This window comes from Phlebotomus papatasi, chromosome 5, assembly GCF_024763615.1.
Source record: "Phlebotomus papatasi isolate M1 chromosome 5, Ppap_2.1, whole genome shotgun sequence".
Taxonomy (NCBI): Eukaryota; Metazoa; Arthropoda; class Insecta; order Diptera; family Psychodidae; genus Phlebotomus; species Phlebotomus papatasi.
This window is the reverse complement of record NC_077226.1, coordinates 3,848,348-3,873,744: the sequence shown is the minus strand read 5'-3', so window position 1 is coordinate 3,873,744 and position 25,397 is coordinate 3,848,348. Positions and strand designations below refer to the sequence as shown.

Here is a 25,397-nt window from a genome sequence, read left to right as displayed (position 1 = left end):
AATCGGCGAATTAAAGTGTTCCGGAATTCTCTCAAAAATTCAATTACTAATTTATAAGGTGCATTTTCCCCGGAAAACATTTCCGAAGGCATTCCGGAATGAAATATTTCGGTGTTTTTTGCTTTTTTTTCTCCCTCTTTGGCCTTTCCAATCGAGCATTCGGCAAAGTTTTTGGCTGACCGACAGCATGGTGCGTTTCGGGGCGATGGTGATCCATTTATGCGCATGCTGACATACCTCCCCTCCCGGTGCCTCCCCCCTCGCCCCTCTGGTGCGCCGTGACCGTTTATGCTGCGCATTTTGGCGCCTTCCCGTCGCCCATTCGCATCGCGACAGTTGACCGACTGAGTTGCGGTTTTGTGTGAATTCCGGCGTTTTTTTTGGATTCACTAAATATTTCTTTTTTTATCTGTTTTTTTATTCTTTTGAAAAAAAAAAAACTAAAATAAAATAAAAATAGAGAATAAAATAGAAAAAAAGGGAAGACTTTGCGGTGTAAAAAGGACAATTGAAAGAAATACTCATAAAAGAAATCCGGATTTTTTTTTTGGGATAAAAGAGTTGTTCCTGTTTCGAAAATACTTTTCCGGAAAATTGAAAAAAAAGGAGTTTGAGTATTTTTTTGTGGTTTTTTTTTCTTTGAAGTGTTTTGTGGCAGAGACAGTGTTTTAGAAAGAAAAAAAAAAAACGGTTTAAGTGTCTTCTACTTTGAAATTTTCAACTGAATCCGGAGCCACGTGTTGCCGTGCGTGACCCGCCGGCGGGCAAATGTGCGCGTGAGAGCGCTGTGGAGGCGGGTAGGATGTCCCTCTCCTGCCTCTGTCGGTGCCGCCTCTGGCTGTGCCTCATTGTCCTAGTTCATTTAACACCATTACTCACGCACGCCACTCACGCCAAATGTCACACGCACGCCGGTGACGCACCGAGGAAACCACCAAGTCCACAGGAAAAGTGCCGTGACTGTCGACGGACACCAGCCGCCTCGGATGCCCTACGCCTTGAGGCCATAAAGCATCAGATACTCACGAAATTGGGCATGAGTGCCCCACCCAATGTCACGCACGCCCTACCAAAGCAACTGGCCATTGAGACACTATTTAGGGCCCAAGAGGCACCACCAGATGCCAGACGACCAAGGCGACTTGCTGACGAAACTGATGATTTCTACGGACGCACCCAGGAAATCATTGAATTCGCTGACAGAGGTAACTTTGAATTTCAATTTTTCACTCATCCTATTTTCCGGAATACCATTTTACCACCCCCAAAAGGGCGTTTCCGGACAATTTACACCCAAAAGATAGTCCAAAAACCACCCTACTTCACATTATTTCACTGTAAATCACCTTCCGGAAACACCTGTTCCAATTTCTTTCCGGAAAGGGACCTTTTGACCCCTGAAATCACCTTAAAAATTCAAAGGAAACATTTGACTACTTTGTGGGGCACTTTTAGGGGCATTGCTCTCTTTCCGGAAGACAAGTGCATCATTTTTTTTTTCAAACACATCACAGAGCACTGCTCTGTCTGCTTCCGGAACGCATTTTCACAGTTTTGGGCAATCACTCCGGAAGATATTTCCTACACATTGGCCTTTCAGAAGACAAGAGATGGTTTCCGGAAGGCTTTAAAGATAGAAGTGTACTTAAAATGAAGAAAATTATTCAATTTAGCAATATGAATGGCTTTTCGGAAGACCGGAGTTGATTTCCGGAAGCTTTTTAGAGAGCAGTGTCCTTCAAAATGAAGGAAATTATTGAGTTTGTCAATGGGTATGGTCTTTCGGAAGTCTCTCCGAAAAGAGTTTCATTTATAAATCGCCCTTTCAGAAAACAAGAGTTGATTTCCGGAAGGCTTTTAGACAGAAGTGCCCTTAAAATGAAGGAAATTGCTGAGTTTGTTAATACATTTGGCCTTTCGGAAGCCTCTCCGGAAGGTTTTTAGACAGGTAAAGGGATCAAATTGAAGGAAGTTGATCAGTTTATCAACATGAATGGTCTTTCGGAAGTCTCTCCGGAAAGATTCTCTTATAAATCGCCCTTTCAGAAGACCGGAGATGGTTTCCGGAAGGTTTTTTAGACAGAAAAGTCCTCAAAATGAAGAAAATTGATCAATTTGTCAATGCCTATGGCCTTTCGGAAGTCTCTCCGGAAGAGTTTTTCTCTATAAATCGCCCTTTCAGAAGACCAGAGTTGATTTCCGGAACGTTTTAAGGCAGAAGTGTCCTAAAAATGAAGGAAATTGATCTGTTTATCAATATAAATGGCCTTTTGGAAGTCTTTCCTGAGGATTTTTTTTTTATAAATCGCCCTTTCAGAAGACCGGATATGGTTTCCGGAAGACAGAAGTGCCCTTAAAATGAAGGAAATTGATTAGTTCATCAATATGAATGGTCTTTCGGAAGTCTCTCCGGAAGGTTTTTCTCTATAAAGTGCCCTTTCAGAAGACTGGAGATGGTTTCCGGAAGACAGAAGTGGCCTCAAATTGAAGGAAATTGATCAGTTTGTCAATGTGTATGGCCTTTCGGAAATCTCTCCGGAAGGTTTTTCTTTATAAATCGCCCTTTCAGAAGACCAGAGTAGATTTCCGGAAGGTTTTTAGACAGAAATGTCCTCAAAATGAAGGAAATTATTCAATTTGTCGTTGCGTATGGACTTTCGGAAGTCTCTCCGGAAGGTTTTTTTTTAGGAAGTAGAGGCCTCAAATTGAAAGAAATTATTCAATTTATCAATATGAATGGCCTTTAGGAAGTCTCTCCGAAAGGTTTTTCTCTAAATTTCGCCCTTTCAAAAGACCAGAAATGGATTCCGGAAGGTTTTTCTCTATAAAATGTCCTTTTGGAAGACCGGAATTGATTTTCGGAAAGCTTTAAGGCAGAAGTTCCTTCAAAATGAAGGAAATTATTCAATTTGTAAATGTATATGACCTTTCGGAAGTCTTTCCGGAAGGTTCCTTTATAAATCGCCCTTTCAGAAGACCAGAGTTGATTTCCGGAAGGTTTCTAGACAGTAGAGGCCTCAAATTGAAGGAAATTGATTAGTTTATCAATATAAATGGTCTTTCAGAAGTCTCTCCGGAAGATTCTTTTTTAAATCGCCTTTTCGGAAGACTAGAGTTAATTTTCGGAAGGTTTTTAGACAGCAATGTCCTCAAAATGAGGGAAATTATTCAATTTGTCAATGCCTATGGCCTTTCGGAATTCTCTCCTTAAGGCTTTTCTCTAAATTTCGCCCTTTCAGAAGACCGAAGATGGTTTCCGGAAGGTTTTTAGACAGAAGAGTCCTCAAAATGAAGGAACTCATTCAATTTTTCAATGCTTATGGTCTTTCGGAAGTCTCTCCTGAAGGTTCTTTTTAAAAAAAAAAATCCCCCTTTTCAGAAGACCACAGTCTGATTGATCAATTTAGTCAATTTGTATCTCTTCTCCGGAACTCTTTCTGCCTCCGAAAATTTGCCTGTACCGAGCCTCCGGAAGGAGAATTGCTGGACAGAGTAATCTTTGTGGTATTCCTCTGTTATTTCTTTCTCTTCCTTTTCTCGGAGTATCCTTCCGGAAGATCTTTTGCATATATCCAACGAAAAATTCTGTTTGAAATAAAAAATAACTCCCATCTTGAAATTCCTTATCCGGAAAGTACTTTGAAGCATTTACCGGAATTTACAGAGATAAAGTGTCCAAAAAGGATTTTCCGGAAAACCCCAGGGGAAATTATCTATAGAGAAATAAAAAAAATACAACAATCGCGAAAAATTGCAGCAATTCAGGCGCCCCTCCCCCCTCTCTCGCTGAAGAAGAAGAAGAAGAGGACAAAAAAATAGAACGTCTGCCAAATTTTGAGGGCAAAAGCAGCGAGTTCACGCACTCCGAGGCCAAAAAGTGAGGTTAGGATTTTGTGGCCAGCGCGACAAGAAAAAACGGCAAGAGAGAGAGAGAGAGAATGATTGGGCACAGACAAATCTCTAGCCCCCTGCCCCAACTCTTCAGTGGCCAGAGCGCCATGGTGGCGCCACTGTGAGTGCGCCTGCGACATATGCAACAGGTGGTACCCCTCTCTCTGTCTGCATCCTCGCAATCGATTTGTGCATGTGCATCCAGACACGATCGATGCCGCGCGGCTCCGGCGCGACGCGGAATGAAAACCCGACGCGAGACCACCCCAAAAAAAAAAAACCCTGCGGCGAGACCCCAACCCCAAACCCCCCACCCCCCAAATGCCTTTTTTCTCAGTATCAAAAGCCTCCCAAAGATGAGGAAAAAATTGAGGGAAATTTCCTTTTGGGATTTGAGGAAAGACAGTGTGGACAATTTGAATTTTTCATCCTAAAGATATAATTCATGAGAGAAACATATTACTCAAATGGATGATTCTGGAGGGCTAAAGGGGACAGCTGTGACCTCAATAATAATGATACCTCAATAATAATGATCCTTCCCAATGTAAAAAAAATCTAAAACCGACCGAACTAGTAGACCTAGGTGCCTGGTAGGCCTCGGTACACTCAGGTGGGATGTCAAGAAATTGAGGCTAACGAACAAGAGATCTGGTCCTTCTAGAGAGGTTTATCCGAGGCGACTAACAACCCCGTAAAAGCAAGATAGACCCTGGTACACTCAGGTGAATGATAGAAGATTGGGTAACCGACCCCAGTCTGAGAAGAAGAAGAACCTGAGGCTAACGAACAAGGGATCTAGTTACGAAAACTTCGCAAGGAGCCTTTAATAGGAACCATTTGGATTTGTGAATCCATTGTTAGACCATTCCATAGCATACGACTTGCCTAGTTTGCTGGAAGAAAACCCTAACAAAGGGCTACAAACCAACTCCAGAAGGTACAAAGGCTCACTTGCATTACTACAACGCAGGGACCATGAGATCTTGCCCAACTGCAACAATGGAAACCGTCCTTAGATATAGTATACCTCTACAAATACAAATATTTTTGCAGAAAACTGCAATCCAACAAGGGCTAGCGATCACTATGATCAAGGACCTTGATCCAGGTAACCTTATAGGCCACCTGGAAATACTGAAACGAACATACAGTAGAACCCCGCTATAGGCCATCGCTCTATAGTCCACAATTTATCGACCGTTGATTTCAAAAGACTGAGGTTATGTTTTTTACTGCTCGAACTCAAAGAGAGAGCAGTCCCGTCAAATCATTATTCTACCTGCCGATTTTACTCTGAGGTTTTTTGAATTTTAACGGTATATTCCAGTGTATTCAGAGAAAATCTGTAGATTTTCTGCTGAATTTCTGCTAGAAAATCTGTAGATTTTCTGCTGAATTTCTGCTAGAAAATCTGTAGATTTTCGGCAGAATTTCTGCAGAAAATCTACAGATTTTCGGTAGAATTTCTGCCGAGAAAATCGGCATAGTGTCCATTACTTCACAAAAATATTGTTGATTTATGTAGAAACTGTAGGAGTTATAAAGAAAATGGTATGCTCTGCTTAACAAGCATTACCGATTAAACATTTTAAATAAGTAAAAAGATGCGAGCAAAAATACTAATTTCTTAAAAATCGCCCATGGAATGATACAAAAACACGAAATTTAGGTCGATACTCTGCTTAAAGTTTTCACTTCACTTTTCTCTACTTGTAACACGGCGTCGCAGAATTCTTTATTTTATATAAACACCGTGATATCACTAAGAATAACTCTATAGAATTTTGCAAACTTCAGTGAAAAATTTTTCCATCTCTTTTCTGACACATCTTGTCTGGAAAGTCTGGAATGTAGAAAAAATCTACAGAAAATCGGCAGAATATCTACAGAAATTCGTCAGAGATTCGTCAGAAAATCTGCCGAAATATTCTGACGAATTTAAGCCCAAATAAAATTCGTAGGAATATCTGCAGAATTATCTGCAGAATTATCTGCAGATATTCTGTAGAGGTGTAGATTTTCTCTACAGAAATCTTAAAGATATCTGCAGATATTATTTGACGGGGTTATATAATCGACTTTTTTTTCAACTTTGCACTGTTCTGCTTAAACGGTAAGAGATATCGACTTTCGGTCTTCGGTGACCTTTCCTCAAATGACATTATCTCGTGCCCAAACTCTTTAGTTTTCCCCCCCCACCCCTTTCATTTTGATTTTTTTTAGTATTCTCAGACATGTTAAAGAATTTTGTTTATTTAAAATAGAAATAATTATAATCCCAGGCAATAAATCTAGTATCACGGCACTTATTTTTGACAATTGGCGGTTAATATTATTTAATATTTTAATTATTCACTGTATTAATTGGGTTATAATCCTTTTTACAAATTTTTACGTAACTTTCTCTAAAAATAATGGCAAAATGTTTAACGCTCAAAAATAAGGGAACAATTAACGACTTGAAGGCGAAGAGTCATAGCTAATGAAAATCTTTGAAATATTCATTAGGTCCCATCAGCTGATTTAAATTTTGTTAATATAGCCGACATACTGGCATCTTAAGCCATTTCCAAGTTTGAAAGTTTTTTGTTATTAGAGGCAAAGAGATCATTCACATTGCCACATTAGATTGAGATTTAGTCCAATTTTGCCAATGTTTAACGGCAAATCCAATGCGACCCCTCGTATCGATTGGATTGAATTTAACCTATCCCATTTGTCCCAAAAGAAATTTCAGAGCGCGTGTAAAGGAAGTCAGAGTAATATTTAACGTTCAGTCTAACCTCATTTTATGGTTTTAGGTGGCAAAACGGTAGAAACAAATTACAATAGAGTCTACCAAATTTGAACCACTCGGGAGGTATTTTGGACATTTCACACCGCCCAAAATCGAACGATATTTTCAAAACTAACAATTTTTTTTTGTGAGATTAAATTATGATTTGAATCAAATGCCTGTACTTTCTCACGAATCTTTGTGGTGACGAACTTCCTTTTCATTTCATTCGCTCATAATGTAGCAGAAAGCAGCACTGAAATATGATCTTCAATCGTCCACAAATAGTATTTTTTTTTACATAACCCCACAATTGACATTCCGAATTCAACTGTCATTCGAATTTGAGAAACTCTACTATATTTTTGTGGCTTTTTTTCAGTTGTCTTCGAAGAAATGAGAGCCGGAAAGGCTAAAATGAAAAGATCAAGGATATAACCAAATCTCTTTTTTAAAGATTATAAGAAAATAAAATAATTTAGACGATAGGCTATTAAAGGTTATAAATAGTCATTAAGTATTTTTTGATACTGGCAATAACTTAGCTGAGATTTTACATAGAGTTAATAGAAATTAAACAAAAAAAACACATTTAGAAGTTTAGCATAATATTTCTATCATTTATAATCTCAAAAAAGTAATGTCACTAAAACAACTTAATCACTCTCCACATTACAATGTAAATTCATAAGATTAGATTCAAATTTTGGAACAATTCAATCTCAATATAATGCGACGATATAAATAGACGATACAAAGACTTTATTTTTTCCCATATTTTTGTCCGTTAATCAATCCAACAGTGTAATTCCCATAATTTCCGTGCAAATTCTCAACAAAAATAAAGTAAATGTTGTTGAAAAGAATTCTAAATCAATTAACATAGTTACTAAATTGAATTATAAAATGATATTAATCAATATTTGTCAAAAATAAATACCCTGACACAATAATTTATTGTCCGGTATTCCCACTTAAGAATACAAAATTATGACAGTTTTGAGAATAATAAGAGTTAAGTATAAAAATTGCGTTTTTGTACTTAGTAATGTACGTGTACATTTCTTGGAGACTTTGTTTTTGTTAAGTTTTTTTTTCATATTATTTTAGGTAGAATTATAAATATTTCCACTACTGTACAATCCTTTAGCGACTCAGAACGGTTGCAAAATAAAATTTGCGAAATTATGTTTTTTTTTACATATTTTACACCAGCCATATAATATTTTTATACCGCGTAAAAATAACCATATTGCAAAAATTCTTCCAAGAAGAAGAGTGACAAAAAGTGCAATGGAAAATTTATGAAATTATGAAAAAAAAACTATTCCATCGACATTCTTTGCGTCAGACCACCTCAGAAAGCCCATACTCGAAGGGGCTCGTTGATTGGAATAGCATGGAATGGCAGAAATATGTTTTTTTCGATGGCACCTTCCATATTTTTACATTTATTTTTATTTTGTGAGGTTACAGATGATACCGGATGACCCCATGAAATATTTTACATGACAAAACCAACACGAAAGTACACGAAGATCGACTCGAAGTCAGGAATTTGATCATCCATTCTTTTTGTCAAACTTGACACAGAATGAAAACGTCAGGGCGCCCCTGCTTTACACTACTTGATACTAATGTCACCCACATTGACAAATTCGAAGGCAACGCTCTTGGTCGAAAATCGTTTTTTTTTTCTTTAAATATTTCTTAAGAATGTATTAGTTCATCTGGAAAATGCATATGTAGAACGAATGTTTTACGCACTTTATTTTGAAAGCGTAATGTCTGTATCTGCAGAAAATTTCAATATTCAACAACTTCTTTAACTGTTTCAATTATTTCTGCTCGAAGCCCACAGAGAGCACAGTACCATTTACCCTTCCAATTATTTAAAAAGCTGCTAAAGGAGTTAGAAAAGCGTACTAGTGTTGCTTAATATTTGATCTTACTAGATAGAACTCTTCGCTAATTTTACTAAAGATTTTTTTTAATTACAATTTTTTTTAAACAAAATATCTCTAAAATAATTTGAGATGTTTTTCTTTAACATTTTGACGTTGAAAAAATTGACAGAAGGAATGAATTGAAGTTATTGTATAAGGATGAAATTATGTTCAATTATGTTTTCTGTATATCATATTCTAAAAGAACAAGAAATCTTTAGATCGGTTTTTCGGAAAGCGCATAAAAACACGCACAGCTCATTCATAAAATGGTTCAAATTGAGCTTAAAACCACGCACAGCTTAATTATAAAAAAACGGTTAAGAATGTGTTTAAAAACAAGCACAGCCTAAACATAAAACGCTCAAAATTACGCTTAAAAACACATATATCACATTACGTTATACAGTTGAGATTGTGCTTAAAAACACGAACAGCACACACGTAAAACGGTTCAGGTTAATATGCTTAAAATCACGCAGAGCTCAATGACACAAAATTTTATCATTGAGCTGTGCGTAATTTTAAGCGCATTAACCGCTTTATGATTGAGCTGTGCGTGATTTTAAGCGTAATCTGAACCGCTTTATGTTTAGGCCGTTCGTGTTTTAAGCGCTAACTAAACCGTTTTGTGATTGGCCTATGCGTGGTATTTTACATATAACTAAGGTCGTTCATGCTGAGGCAGTTGGGATTTTTTGTTATAATAATATTAACCTTTTTCTTTATGCCTAAGGTGTGCGCGTTTTCTAAAATCGATCTGTCAAAATTTAAGCTTAAGGGTTCTGTGTCTAAAACTAACCGGAAAAGTTAATATAATTAATCCTGCAAAGCTTCTTAAATTTAGTTAAGTTTACCTAAGTTTCCAAAAATCAATCCAGAAGGTTTCTTTATTTGATTCTGTAGAAATTTTTATAAACAATCGTAAAATTTCTAAAATGAATCCCAAATGTACTGGAATCCAGGCAGCACTTACAGATAGCTTTAGGTATTACTTTCTTATATCAGGGAAAGATTTGGATCATAAAAATATCATAAAATGTAAAATATCATTTGTCACATTTTACAAATTAAGTGAAAAATTAAAAAAAAGAGCATATTTTTAAAATTCAAATACTGAAATAAGATTGGTTGTTTTTAAATGTTGTATTCAACCAGTTCAAAATTAACGTCAACTGGTTTCAACTTTATCTATTATTGGCTCAAAATAAAAACATACTAAATTTATTTTAAGTAAATCCAAAATCTTAATCTAGAAAGCAAGTTGAGAGATAAACGCGTTTGAAGTTTCCTTGAAGCGAGCGTTTCCACATTGCGAGTTCGGTTTTTTACAGCCTGACATTTTGTACATTTTTCAAAAATATTTCTTTAAGCAACAAAATAGTGCATTTTTAAAAGGTGCTACTATTAAGCAACTCGAAAATACTGGAGTCAGATCCTAATAAAAAGTAAATTTCCAATAGATAAAGGTTTTTATGTCAAAGTTCTACGATCTTATTTGGCTAAAAAAATAAATTAAATAAATGCATATTTTATGATTTTTTCGTGCATTTTTATGTCGCATATTTCGAAGACTTTTTTGCATATTTTGGCCAGATCTAGCCATAAGTATGCCAAAATCTTTTAAATTTAGATCAATTTTGGCATTACCTTCGAATTCTGCTCCAAAACTAATGAAATTGTGGCATTAATTTTAGAGCACTTTGGCATTGATTTTGAAAAAAAAACCCGAATTTTAGTAACAAATGCTATTGATTCTAAAGGAACGGTGTCAATTTAAGAGCATCGTGGCATTGATGCCACAATACTCTTGAATTGATACCACGATGCTCTAAAATTTGATGCTAGAATGCTCTGAAAATCAATGCACCAGTGTGCTAAAATTAATACCTCAGTGTACTGGAAAGTTACTGAAAAAGTCAGGGAGGTGACATTAGCTCTGAAAAATGCGACCGGTTTCAGTGTAAATGTTCTCCTGTTTTCGTACACATTTTACGAGATATCTTCAAAACTACGTAGGTTGCCAATTTAGAGTTTTCGGTTGCCTATTCACTATTAAGTTGGCTTTTATTTTGTATTTGTAGTTTTTGTTAATTCAATCTACAATGACAGAAAACAGCTAACAAACTCAAAAATTTTTTCGGCACGCTAGAAACATATGGGAAACATAGGAAACGTCATGCCCCTGGAAAAAGTAATACATTTATGGCATTGTTTTTATGCCATAGAGTTACTTGATTTTGATGCCAAGAATGCACTAAAATCAATCACAAAAGGTATAGGAGCTTTTTTGATGCCATAAATAGTGCAAAAAATGCATTGATTTTAGTGCATTTTTTCTCTCTGTGTCCCATTAGATCACCAGAAGTGTCATTGACTTGAAAAAATTCCTTTTTATCCTTCTAGAAACGGATAAATCTCACATTTTTTACACTGTAAGGATTCTAGAATAGTTTCATTTTCACTGTAAAAGATTAAAAGAATAAAAAACTTATAAAAAAAACACAAAAATTTTCCAATTTTCTATCAGTGTTTGTTAACGAACTGTCTTTTGGCCTAAAAAAAAACATGGAAGTGTCACAAATTTATTACATTTATCACATTTTCTATATTTATTAGTTCTCTTTCAACAGAATTAGGCAAGAAAAATTCCTCAAGAATAATAAAAATTCCTAAATTAAATGCAACATCAGCCACTTTTTCTTTAGTGTTGCCAGATTTGAATGAAAAAACGACTTTTTTCTTTAGTTGTGGTTCCTCTGAGAGGTCCATATTCGGGTGAATGGGGAATTTTTACATACGAAATATAACAATTTTTTATATTAGACATAATCACGTCATCTTGTACGGTAAAATGTATCGATTATCACTAAATAAAATAGAATCACTCTGTAATACCAATTTTATAACTATCGACTGAAGAACTGTCATTTCTTGTCCATTTTTCTTTAAAACTTGCTCAAATATCTTACTCGAATAAATATGCATTTATCTTTGACAATTCAGTCACATTTTCTGTGCCTCGTGCACTTTTATTGCGTATTAAACTTTAATGACAATGACTGTTTTCCGTCATAGGATACAATATTAGTGAATAGTATTTCATTCCCGACCTGAAATTCTCATAAGGAAAGCTGAGAAATTAAAGAAAATGAAATTGAATAAGTTTATTGCCCTTTCCATTCATATCATTGAGAAACTTAAGGATATCAGATTTTTACTGCTTGTATTGATAGGATACATCTTTTTAAGCACCATTCTGGGCAAATATCGTGAGGCTCATCAATGTTTTGTGCATAATTTTTTCATTAAATCGGGTTTAGCGTCACCAATTTTCAAATAAAATTGAGATGCTATAACCTGAAAAAATAAAAAAAAATATAGAAAAAAACACATCTTGACATATTTTTGTGATTATATTTACATTATGTCATACATTACATTTACATTACAGATTCCTTATAACAATAATGTTACTGCACAGTAAACACTTCAATTTTATGCTTTTTATGAAAATTTCCTGCATTCTGGGCACCGTTTCTGCAATTTAGTTTCACGTTAGAAGATCAGGAAGCTGTCCTGATGCTTACAATTTGGCTACACTGCAATTAAAGAAAAAAAATGTTAACTCTCACGAACAAAGTATTAATTCATAATTTTTCCATCAAATTTGATCCCTTTTTTCTATGTGCTCGACTCCAATGCAAACTCTGGTGCACTTCAAGGCTTTAATTTATGTTCAATATCACTTTTTTCACAAATTTGAATTTGAATATGACTCTCTGCTTAGTAAACAAAGCAGAATTTGCCAATCTAGTAACGTTATACAAAAAGAACACAAGTTGTATATAACTTGTCTCCTTTACGGAACAAATGTAACTAAAAACTATCAAAACGTGATGTTCATACAGTTTCACGACATTATGTCAACATAACAGCGAGAATATGTAAGATAAATATACTTTCGATGTTTCTGACACAGATTTATACATTATCACTCAAAAATAGATTATAATTATACCTTATTTATGGATCTAAAAGACATTTAGTCATAATTTTAAGGGAAAATACCAATATATTAACCGAAATTTATCAAATAAAATGTATTATTTATAATTTTCAATCAATATACTTCCATCATGTTCATACATTATATTTTTTAGAAATAGCTCGTTTACGTTGAAAATATGTTGGTTACATTTAAGACATACATTATTTGGATATCAAATGCCTCTTAGGATATGTCCTTGTCATTATTTTACATTTTTGTTTAAAAAAAATCATCAAAACCAAGTAGTAAAAGAAAATATAGTTCTAAAGAAAATAAGTTTTGAAAAATAGGGTCATGTGTGGCATTACGGGACACTTTTTAGAACTCTCAAGTTTGAAACAGCTTAACGACTTCAAAAATTATTTTTTCCTCTGTTGATATAAATATTTATGTTCCTTATTCTATCCAGAATAAGATTCTTACCGAAAAATAATGAAAAATGCAACATTTTATATACAAAATAGTAAAAACATGTAACAGAGTAAAAGTAGTGTATTTCTGGACAATGTTTGTATTACGGGACAAGTAAATGTGGCTATTTCGGGACAAGCCATATTTGTATGTATTATTCTGTATTTAGACAACTGAAGCGAATTTGATAAAAAGGAAAGTAATTTTTATTATTAAATAAATTTATTTCATGTTTTTTTCAATTTTAGTTTCTAATTTTTTTTGTTCTTCTTCTTTGATCTTTCTTTTTATCTCCCTTTGCACCTTCCTTTGCTCCTTCTCTTCAATCAATTGTTTCTTTTTATTTTCTTTTTCCTCTAGAGTCGCGATATTTTGATCACTGGTTAATATAGACGGCTCTTGTGACACGTTTTTCTTTTTTGGCAAATCTTTCGGAGAATATAAATAATTCCTCAAAAAACATTCCACTGATAATGGTTCCGAAAAAACAGGATCTCCATGAGGACTGTTGGACTGATGAGGGGCAGGCTGGTTAACTTCAGAAACATTTGCTACCTCTTTTAAGGGTCCATGAGATGGGGGCCTCAGTGGATCAGTGGATAGAGCAGTGGCTCTGTGACTGTGAGGTCGAGGGTTCGAGACTAGGCAGCTGTAGATTTTTCAGCTGCTGTAATAGTCTCGAATTCGTCCAGTGAATGAATGGAAAAGTAATGTCAATACATTGACAATGAACCGCCTAAAAAGAGAGGTTGGTATAGGAAATAAGTTTCGACATGCAGAGTTCAGTCGAATACAAATACTCATTCACTGCCCAGATCCACAAACCAAGGTTGGTTTACCGTGATATAAAGCGGTACTGTGTGTATCAGAACGCACACAGAGCACTGTGATATGGAGCAGGTTTACTCGCCTTGGGGGTTAAGATAGAACAGGAGAATGGGGAGTGCATAATGGGCCCAAATAAGTGGCCTGGGTGCAGCGGTTCCGCAAGGAATATAACCGACCCATAGACAAATCTTAATCTTAATCTTAAGGGTCCATGAGAATTATCGAGATTCCAAACTGTTGGCTCTGCATCCCAAATCACAATTGGAACATCATTGATGTCCACAAACGATTCATTTTTGTCACAAGTTAAATCAATTTCGGGAGATCTTGCTTTCTCATACAAACGCTTCGCGTTTTGCCATAATTTAAACAAGCCTTCTTGCTCTACGGGACCATCCCATAAATTACTTTCGTCACATTTAGTGAAACTCTCTAGCGTGGTCGGTGAAAGATGAGCTCCAAAAAATCGAAGAGCAGCTGCATAGTCATCGGCAGGCAGGATTAGATCTTCATTGACATCATTTTGGGCCGTTTGGACAACTGTTGTATTTTCAAATGATTCATTTTTGTCCCGAAACCTTTCCTTCTTTATGGCGTCTAGATTAAAAGGTAGTAATCCACATCCCCTGAATCCATTCTCTGCAATGACTTCCAGATTTAAAGCCTTCAAGGCTTCAAATAGAACTTTTGGGACTGATCTTCGTTTCAACTTTACCCAATCATTTGCCATCATCCACTTGCACAAAGCTTTACGCCATGCAATTTTAAGTGGGGCAAAAAATGCAGTGTCCAGGGGCTGCATCAAGTGGGTTGCATTGGGATAGAGTCGAATTAACTCTATTCCTTTCTCTTTGCAAAATTTGCTGACTTCCAGGGTGATATGCGATGAATGCCCATCTAGATAAAGCACCACTGGTAGTTCAATCTTTTGCTTCTTCAGCCAAGGGTAGAAATGATTGGCGATGTACTCAAAGAACAGACTGCTCGTCATCCACCCTGAATCGCTTTTTCCGGACAACCATCCATCGACATTATTTTCCGCGATGTCTCGAGTAAATTTTTTAATAGGATGGACTACCATGGGTGGTGCTAGTTCTCCTGATGCAGAAACAGTAAAAAGTACTGTCACACATTCTTTTTCTTCAGAAGTAATAATTTTCCCCGCCACACGATCACCTCTTCTTACCAAAACCTGCAAAATAGGATACAATATCTTATAAATGTCATTCTATCTTCCTTGTATGTTTTTGTTACAAACCTTTTCACCTTTAGGCGCCAAGAAGAAACCACTCTCGTCGCAATTAAACACGCGATTGGGAGGAAGATCTTTAAGATTATTTTGTGCCAAGTAATCCCCTACATGGCTAAACCAATTCCTCACATTTTCATGAGTAACGCTGGCTCTGCGCATGGTATACCTTTCAGGAATACGGCGACTTAATTCTGGATGTCGTTTCATAAAGCCTCTGAACCATTCATTCCCTGGTCTTCCATTGCTGAATTTATTGGGTATCTTGAAATGCTTGCACGTCAATTCAACGCTGTCCAATACTTTATCTTTGGTTATTGGATGCCATCGATCAGAACAATCCAAGATCCATTTCACCAACTCCTGCTCCTGCCCAGGAGTGAGAGTTGTGGGTGGACCATTGCGGCACTGTACAGGAAACTTGCCTGTCAATTTATTGAAAATCGTAGTTTTTGGCACATTGAATTTTTTCGCTGTTTCTCTTACAGACTTTCCGCTCCTGAATGCTTTTAGAGCCTTCTCCACATCATCCTGAGTATACTGTTTACGTTTTACAGGCTTCCCTGACATCTGAAATTCAAGAAAAATAGGAAATTATGTAAAGATTTTTCGTGTCCCATAACATAACCAATTGATCACTTTTGTAAATTCGCTTTTTTCACTAAAAATTTTAATAAATTTCACTGAACCTGATTGCTTACCTTCGACTAGAAGGTCCAAACTTCACTCTTTCATAAAAATTTTGTTTAGATTTCACTTTTAAAGTGGCTTAAATCTTAAATATTTTAAATATTTTAAATCTTTTAAATCTTTTTTTAAATCTTAAATATTTTAAGCTTAAATATTTATAAATGACCTTCCGTCAGTTTTATTTGACTGCTCGTATCACCTCTATGCAGATGATATGCAAATATATACCTCTGGAGACCCTTCCGATGTTCAGGCTGTGTTCTCTCGGGTGAACGACAATTTATTCTGTGTGGGGAATTGGGCTTCATTGAATGGACTGGCTCTAAACCCTAAGAAGTCCCAGGCTATTTTGATATCCAAAAAGCCGTTAGCGGCTCCCCCGGCCCCTCTCACTATCTATGGGCAGCCTATCCCGCTTGTTGAGCGTGCTCGCAATCTGGGTGTTATTTTTAATTCATCGTTCACCTGGTCTGATCACGTGTCTCACATCAACCAGAGGATATATTGCACTCTCCGTACGCTTCGGCGTTTTCGCGAGATTACGCCATTTAATACTCGCTTACTCCTTGTTAGGTCACTCCTCATACCAGTGATAACTTATGGTGCAGAGCTATTCTTTGCAGCCGACTGTGAGACACTAAGACGCTTGACAGTGACCTTCAATAACTGCGTTAGATATGTTTGTGGGCTGCGCGCTCGTGATCATATCTCTAGGCATCGTAATATTTTGGTGGGTTGTGATCTCCCATCACTCCTCCGTCAGAGAGCGGTTTCATTTCTCTTTCGCTTGATTATTTCAGGAGGGCCGCGTTACTTGGCCTCACTTCTGATTCTTGGGGGACCTCGGCCAGGGTGCGGGGACTCTTGGTGCCGAGAGCTCACTCTAACCAGCTATCGCGAACTATTTTTGTCGACGGGGTTGTCTTGTTCAACTCCCTTCCCTTGCATGCCAGATCCTCACTGGCTGGCATTGCTAGATTCTACCAGATCGAGTAGGGCTAATCTTGGATTTCTGATTTTTTTGCCTATTATTTTATGTCTTTGCTTGTAACTTTCCTTTTATTCTTCTAATCAAACTATGTAAGAGGGGCGGACCCTATCAGCTTTGATTAAAATAAATAATAATAATAATAATAAAAATCGAAAAAAAACTAAGCACTGTTTGTGTTGACATCTGCAAAATTGACCACACTGAAGGTTTTGTAAAAAGTGAAATGTGACACTCACAATTTTCGCGCGTATTTCACACTTTAAATTAAATTAAATTTCAGAAATTATAGGTTCATCCGATACGTAAAGAGTTTAATATTTCAAATAGAACTTAAAAATAATAAGAAAACAAATATTTATATGATTTTCAGCGATATATTTTTGATGTGTCCCATAACACCTACATTGTGTCCCGTAAAGCACGTTGTCCAGTAATACCACACGTTACCCTAGTACTAAATATTTTTGATTGAAGATATAAAATTTAGTTATTAAAAATTGTTAGATCGTTAGCAAAATTTCTTAACGATTTGACGTATATTTGACCGTCGGCCGCATCATTGAAATAATTCCCACTAAAATAATTAAAATTCTACCGAAATATAAAAGTAAATCAGTTTAAAAGTTTCATTTAATGATAGCACATCAAATATTACCAATTTTGTGGTTCTTAGAAATTAATTTGTGGGAAAAAATTGAAGATATCTGCGAGGTGGCCATAAGTAATGTCGCCACCATATTTACTTTGGCTTATCATCTTGGAGTTTTAGGAAAGAATAATTCTGTGATACCATTTGATTCTAGTAATTCCGCATGTCCTTTTAATTTTATTCCAGTAGATTCTTGAAGGTATATCATTTCAGATTCCATTAGAATCTTATGAGTAGAGCTGGCCAAAAAAATCATAAAATATGCAAGAAAAATATGCATTTATTTAATTTATTTTTCAGCCAAATAAGATCCTAGAACTTTGACATAAAAACCTTTATCTATTGGAAATTTACTTTTTATTAGGATCTGACTCCAGTATTTTCGAGTTGCTTAATAGTAGCACCTTTTAAAAATGCACTATTTTGTTGCTTAAAGAAATATTTTTGAAAAATGTACAAAATGTCAGGCTGTAAAAAACCGAACTCGCAATGTGGAAACGCTCGCTTCAAGGAAACTTCAAACGCGTTTATCTCTCAACTTGCTTTCTAGATTAAGATTTTGGATTTACTTAAAATAAATTTAGTATGTTTTTATTTTGAGCCAATAATAGATAAAGTTGAAACCAGTTGACGTTAATTTTGAACTGGTTGAATACAACATTTAAAAACAACCAATCTTATTTCAGTATTTGAATTTTAAAAATATGCTCTTTTTTTTAATTTTTCACTTAATTTGTAAAATGTGACAAATGATATTTTACATTTTATGATATTTTTATGATCCAAATCTTTCCCTGATATAAGAAAGTAATACCTAAAGCTATCTGTAAGTGCTGCCTGGATTCCAGTACATTTGGGATTCATTTTAGAAATTTTACGATTGTTTATAAAAATTTCTACAGAATCAAATAAAGAAACCTTCTGGATTGATTTTAGAAACTTAGGTAAACTTAACTAAATTTAAGAAGCTTTGCAGGATTAATTATATTAACTTTTCCGGTTAGTTTTAGACACAGAACCCTTAAGCTTAAATTTTGACAGATCGATTTTAGAAAACTCGCACACCTTAGGCATAAAGAAAAAGGTTAATATTATTATAACAAAAAATCCCAACTGCCTCAGCATGAACGACCTTAGTTATATGTAAAATACCACGCATAGGCCAATCACAAAACGGTTTAGTTAGCGCTTAAAACACGAACGGCCTAAACATAAAGCGGTTCAGATTACGCTTAAAATCACGCACAGCTCAATCATAAAGCGGTTAATGTGCTTAAAATTACGCACAGCTCAATGATAAAATTTTGTGTCATTGAGCTTTGCGTGATTTTAAGCATATTAACCTGAACCGTTTTACGTGTGTGCTGTTCGTGTTTTTAAGCACAATCTCAACTGTATAACGTAATGTGATATATGTGTTTTTAAGCGTAATTTTGAGCGTTTTATGTTTAGGCTGTGCATGTTTTTAAGCGCACAGGGGACAGTGTACTGAACCGAATAGGTCTTCCCTTGCTCTATCATCAATATTCCCTTCTCGAAACATCTCCCTGAGATAATACTCAAAACGAATCAATTTTTTCAGGTGGCATTGTAAATGGACAGCACCTGCTTGAGTTCTCCACAAATCAGGAGCAACCTGCAACACAGGAATTGCGCATTAGAGCAGCAACCCTGTGGATTAGACTGGATCTTGTTGGTAGAAAGCGCGATCGGCGCTCAGAATCGCGCCATGAAATCACACTGTGGGTCTTCCAGCTCCTCGAGACACCCCGCAATTCATCACGAAGTGCCGTTCTCCACGATCAGGTAAATCTCCTATATTTTTCGTTTTTTTTTTTTTCGGGGAGGATCCCTATCTTAAAATCCGTACTTCTTCGTTTTTTTTCTTTTTGTATCTGTGCAGGAGTTCGATCGCGTAACACGAATGAGTGCCAGCAGTCGCGTTGTTCTCGCTGATGCCGGCTGGCAGAAAGTTGATGTGACGCTAACGGTGCGTCGGTGGTTTTCTGGTGGTCAGGCCGAACCACTTAGATTGCTAGTTGATTGTTCCGGATGCCGTGGTAGAGCACATGTTCACAGTTTTGGTTCCCGGAGACGTCAAGTTGATCCCCATCGACCATTCCTTGTGCTCCATACCGATCCAAATACCATGCGACGCGTTCGACGACGTGCCCTGGACTGCAGTGGTGCCGTTCGTGGACAGTGCTGCAAACAGCGATTCTACGTCAGCTTCAAGGTAAGTGTGTACTCTTCCACAATCTCCAGAATCCATCCCGGGAAAGAGCTCCGGTCTTGATTCTCTTGGGCAATGGCAGGCTTCCCATTGAGTCTCTTCTACCTTTCTTTCAAACAAGTCGAAATACTCGCCCTGGCCCCTTGACTACAAGGTATCAAGGACACGAGAGTTGAGTAGACTCAATCGTCAAGGTTTCGTTGGGTCAAGGCGCGACTTCCTACAAATTCCGGTTGAATTCGGACCAAGGGATCATGGCTACGTTGCGTCATTTACTTCAAAAAGAGACGGAATCGTCGGAATGGTCGGAATAGTTCATTTCTTTGATCTTTTTAAGGATCAAGGACACGAGAGTTGAATAGACTCAATCGTCAAGGTTTCGTTGGGTCAAGGCGCGACCTCCTACAAATTCCGGTTGATTTCGGACCAAGGGATCATGGCTACGTTGCGTCATTTACTTCAAAAAGAGACGGAATCGTCGGAATGGTCGGAATAGTTCATTTCTTTGATCTTTTTAAGGATCAAGGACACGAGAGTTGAATAGACTCAATCGTCAAGGTTTCGTTGGGTCAAGGTGCGACTTCCTACAAATTCCGGTTGAATTCGGATCAAGGGATCATGGCTACGTTGCGTCATTTACTTCAAAAAGAGACGGAATCGTCGGAATGGTCGGAATAGTTCATTTCTTTGATCTTTTTAAGGATCAAGGACACGAGAGTTGAATAGACTCAATCGTCAAGGTTTCGTTGGGTCAAGGCGCGACTTCCTACAAATTCCGGTTGAATTCGGATCAAGGGATCATGGCTACGTTGCGTCATTTACTTCAAAAAGAGACGGAATCGTCGGAATGGTCGGAATAGTTCATTTCTTTGATCTTTTTAAGGATCAAGGACACGAGAGTTGAATAGACTCAATCGTCAAGGTTTCGTTGGGTCAAGGCGCGACTTCCTACAAATTCCGGTTGAATTCGGACCAAGGGATCATGGCTACGTTGCGTCATTTACTTCAAAAAGAGACGGAATCGTCGGAATGGTCGGAATAGTTCATTTCTTTGATCTTTTTAAGGATCAAGGACACGAGAGTTGAATAGACTCAATCGTCAAGGTTTCGTTGGGTCAAGGCGCGACTTCCTACAAATTCCGGTTGAATTCGGATCAAGGGATCATGGCTACGTTGCGTCATTTACTTCAAAAAGAGACGGAATCGTCGGAATGGTCGGAATAGTTCATTTCTTTGATCTTTTTAAGGATCAAGGACACGAGAGTTGAATAGACTCAATCGTCAAGGTTTCGTTGGGTCAAGGCGCGACTTCCTACAAATTCCGGTTGAATTCGGATCAAGGGATCATGGCTACGTTGCGTCATTTACTTCAAAAAGAGACGGAATCGTCGGAATGGTCGGAATAGTTCATTTCTTTGATCTTTTTAAGGATCAAGGACACGAGAGTTGAATAGACTCAATCGTCAAGGTTTCGTTGGGTCAAGGCGCGACCTCCTACAAATTCCGGTTGATTTCGGACCAAGGGATCATGGCTACGTTGCGTCATTTACTTCAAAAAGAGACGGAATCGTCGGAATGGTCCATTTCTTTGATTTTTTTTTAAGGATCAAGGACGCGAGAGTTGAGTAGACTCAGTCGTCAAGGTTTCGTTGGGTCAAGGCGCGACTTCCTACAAATTCCGGTTGAATTCGGACCAAGGGATCATGGCTACGTTGCGTCATTTACTTCAAAAAGAGACGGAATCGTCGGAATGGTCGGAATAGTTCATTTCTTTGATCTTTTTAAGGATCAAGGACACGAGAGTTGAATAGACTCAATCGTCAAGGTTTCGTTGGGTCAAGGCGCGACTTCCTACAAATTCCGGTTGAATTCGGATCAAGGGATCATGGCTACGTTGCGTCATTTACTTCAAAAAGAGACGGAATCGTCGGAATGGTCGGAATAGTTCATTTCTTTGATCTTTTTAAGGATCAAGGACACGAGAGTTGAATAGACTCAATCGTCAAGGTTTCGTTGGGTCAAGGCGCGACCTCCTACAAATTCCGGTTGATTTCGGACCAAGGGATCATGGCTACGTTGCGTCATTTACTTCAAAAAGAGACGGAATCGTCGGAATGGTCCATTTCTTTGATTTTTTTTTAAGGATCAAGGACGCGAGAGTTGAGTAGACTCAGTCGTCAAGGTTTCGTTGGGTCAAGGCGCGACTTCCTACAAATTCCGGTTGAATTCGGACCAAGGGATCATGGCTACGTTGCGTCATTTACTTCAAAAAGAGACGGAATCGTCGGAATGGTCGGAATAGTTCATTTCTTTGATCTTTTTAAGGATCAAGGACACGAGAGTTGAATAGACTCAATCGTCAAGGTTTCGTTGGGTCAAGGCGCGACCTCCTACAAATTCCGGTTGATTTCGGACCAAGGGATCATGGCTACGTTGCGTCATTTACTTCAGAAAGAGTTGGAATGGTCGGAATAGTTCATTTCTTTGATCTTTTTCAAAGTATCAAGGACGCGAGAGTTGAGTAGACTCAATCGCGAAGGTTTCGTTGGGTCAAGGCGCGACTTCCTACAAATTCCGGTTGATTTCGGACCAGGGGATCATGGCTACGTTGCGTCATTTACTTCAGAAAGAGTTGGAATGGTCGGAATAGTTCATTTCTTTGATCTTTTTCAAAGTATCAAGGACGCGAGAGTTGAGTAGACTCAATCGCGAAGGTTTCGTTGGGTCAAGGCGCGACTTCCTACAAATTCCGGTTGATTTCGGACCAAGGGATCATGGCTACGTTGCGTCATTTACTTCAGAAAGAGTTGGAATGGTCGGAATAGTTCATTTCTTTGATCTTTTTCAAAGTATCAAGGACGCGAGAGTTGAGTAGACTCAATCGCGAAGGTTTCGTTGGGTCAAGGCGCGACTTCCTACAAATTCCGGTTGATTTCGGACCAAGGGATCATGGCTACGTTGCGTCATTTACTTCAAAAAGAGACGGAATCGTCGGAATGGTCGGAATAGTTCATTTCTTTGATCTTTTTAAGGATCAAGGACGCGAGAGTTGAGTAGACATAATCGTCAAGGTTTCGTTGGGTCAAGGCGCGACTTCCTACAAATTCCGGTTGATTTCGGACCAGGGGATCATGGCTACGTTGCGTCATTTACTTCAGAAAGAGTTGGAATGGTCGGAATAGTTCATTTCTTTGATCTTTTTCAAAGTATCAAGGACGCGAGAGTTGAGTAGACTCAATCGCGAAGGTTTCGTTGGGTCAAGGCGCGACTTCCTACAAATTCCGGTTGATTTCGGACCAAGGGATCATGGCTACGTTGCGTCATTTACTTCAGAAAGAGTTGGAATCGTCGGAATGGTCGGAATAGTCCATTTCTTTGATCTTTTTCAAAGTATCAAGGACGCGAGAGTTGAATAGACTCAATCGTCAAGGTTTCGTTGGGTCAAGGCGCGACTTCCTACAAATTCCGGTTGAATTCGGACCAAGGGATCATGGCTACGTTGCGTCATTTACTTCAAAAAGAGACGGAATCGTCGGAATGGTCCATTTCTTTGATTTTTTTTAAGGATCAAGGACACGAGAGTTGAGTAGACTCAATCGCGAAGGTTTCGTTGGGTCAAGGCGCGACTTCCTACAAATTCCGGTTGATTTCGGACCAAGGGATCATGGCTACGTTGCGTCATTTACTTCAAAAAGAGACGGAATCGTCGGAATGGTCCATTTCTTTGATTTTTTTTAAGGATCAAGGACACGAGAGTTGAGTAGACTCAATCGCGAAGATTTCGTTGGGTCAAGGCGCGAGTTCCTACAAATTCCGGTTGATTTCGGACACGGGGATCATGGCTACGTTGCGTCATTTAGTTCAGAAAGAGTTGGAATGGTCGGAATAGTCCACTTCTTTGATTTTTTTTAAGGATCAAGGACACGAGAGTTGAGTAGACTCAATCGCGAAGGTTTCGTTAGGTCAGGAGGCCACTTCCTACAAAGTCCCTTCGACTTGAGGCTAGGGTATCACAGAAAAGATTCACTTTGAAAGTCAGACGTTCCAATGACGCTTGGTATTAATGATTTCTTTGATGAGTACCAAGTCCGTTTTATGTCCTGGCCTCTTCTCAATTGCTGCCTCTGCTCTTGCAATGTGAGATAGTCCCTCTCGGACATAGGTCACTTTGGTACGATATCGCAATGTAGAGCTATTAACCTAAATTTGAATATTTGAATATTTTCAGGCACTTGGCTGGGATGATTGGATCATAGCGCCGCATGGCTACTTTGCCAACTACTGCCGCGGCGACTGCGGCGGACCCCATCGTACCCCAGACACCTTCCTCACCTACTACACCCACATCATCGATGAATTCCGCAAAATGAACAAATTAACAGGTATGCAGCCATGCTGTGCCCCCCTAAAATTCTCTAGCATGTCACTCATCTACTTTGGGCCCGACCACAAGATCATCAAGCGTGACCTGCCCAAAATGGTGGTGGACGAGTGCGGATGTCCCTGAGGCATCCATAACCTCAAAAAGCAAAAAAACAAAAAAAAACCGAAAACAACAACCAAGCAACCAAAAGAAAAAAAAAACAAAACGAATTGCACTCCGTCCCCCAAATTAAAAATAATAAAAGCAAATCCACTCCGTCCCGTTCCTCTTAAAAAAAAAAAAGAAAAAAGAAACAAACAAATTAAAAAAATAAAAACAAATCATCCTGGTCAATGCGCCTCAAAAAACTCAAGCTTCCCTGCCCGTCAATCTCTTTTTTTTATTTTTTAAATCCGAACCCGGACGGGGCGAGGCCCAGGGAAGCCATTTGGAGATATTTGAAAATAAAAAATAAATAAATAAATGGGCACACTTCATTGCAAAATTGAGGTTATAGAGTGTTCCGTCACCGTTTTTTTTCTATATTTCTTCCTTTTTATTTATTTATTTACATTTTTGAAATCAAAACAAACCTCAACATTGCATAAAATATCCCCTCCCTCTCTCCTAATCATAATTAAAAAAAAAAGAAAAACAAAACCAAAAAACAAAGAAAAAGACAGAAAAGACATAATTTGTGAGGTTAGGATAGCAAAAATTAATCTAAATAAAACAAAAAACCAAAAAAAAAAAATGAAAACTTTCTGTAGGCGATATTGTACAGCGATATAGGAACAAAAAAAAAAAAATAAAAAAATAAAACGAAGATGAAGAAGAAGATGAAGATGACAAAAAAGAAAGATGGCTGACAAGAGTCAATCTCCCGCAGAGATCTAAGAAGAGAGTAAATAAAAACAGGAAAGAAAGAAAGAAACAAGCAAGGAAAGAAAAATTAGGCACTAATTTAAACTAATTTTCCTACACACATAACCTCAACTCTATCTTGTGACAATAATTCGAAAAAAAGCAATAAAATAACCTCAAAAAACAATTTTTGAGATTATAATTAATTCAAACGGTGAATAAGTCTCTCTCAGAGTGAACCGGGAAGGGCGATCTGGAGCTAAAAATTGGCAGAACGGTACTATTTTGCTAAGAGATCGACAGATCGCCAAATATAAGCGATCTGGAGCTAAAAATCGACAAATCGGCATGAGACAGGCCTGAAACCAGGACCATTTTTGGAAAAAAATCGATGGATCGACAAAATATAGGCGATCTGAAGCTTTAAATCGATAAATCGGCATAAGACAGAC

General features: G+C 37.5%; 1 protein-coding gene across 1 annotated transcript; it reads left to right on the top strand.

The window, feature by feature from the left end:
• The first annotated feature begins 63 nt into the window (after positions 1-63).
• Positions 64-24,307, top strand: LOC129808818 (inhibin beta chain). The gene is made up of 4 exons (XM_055858720.1): positions 64-1,205; positions 19,068-19,291; positions 19,389-19,721; positions 23,947-24,307. The coding sequence occupies exons 1-4, from the start codon at positions 803-805 to the stop codon at positions 24,223-24,225; spliced, it is 1,239 nt and encodes a 412-aa protein (XP_055714695.1). The 5' UTR covers positions 64-802; the 3' UTR covers positions 24,226-24,307.
• The last annotated feature ends 1,090 nt before the right edge of the window (positions 24,308-25,397 follow it).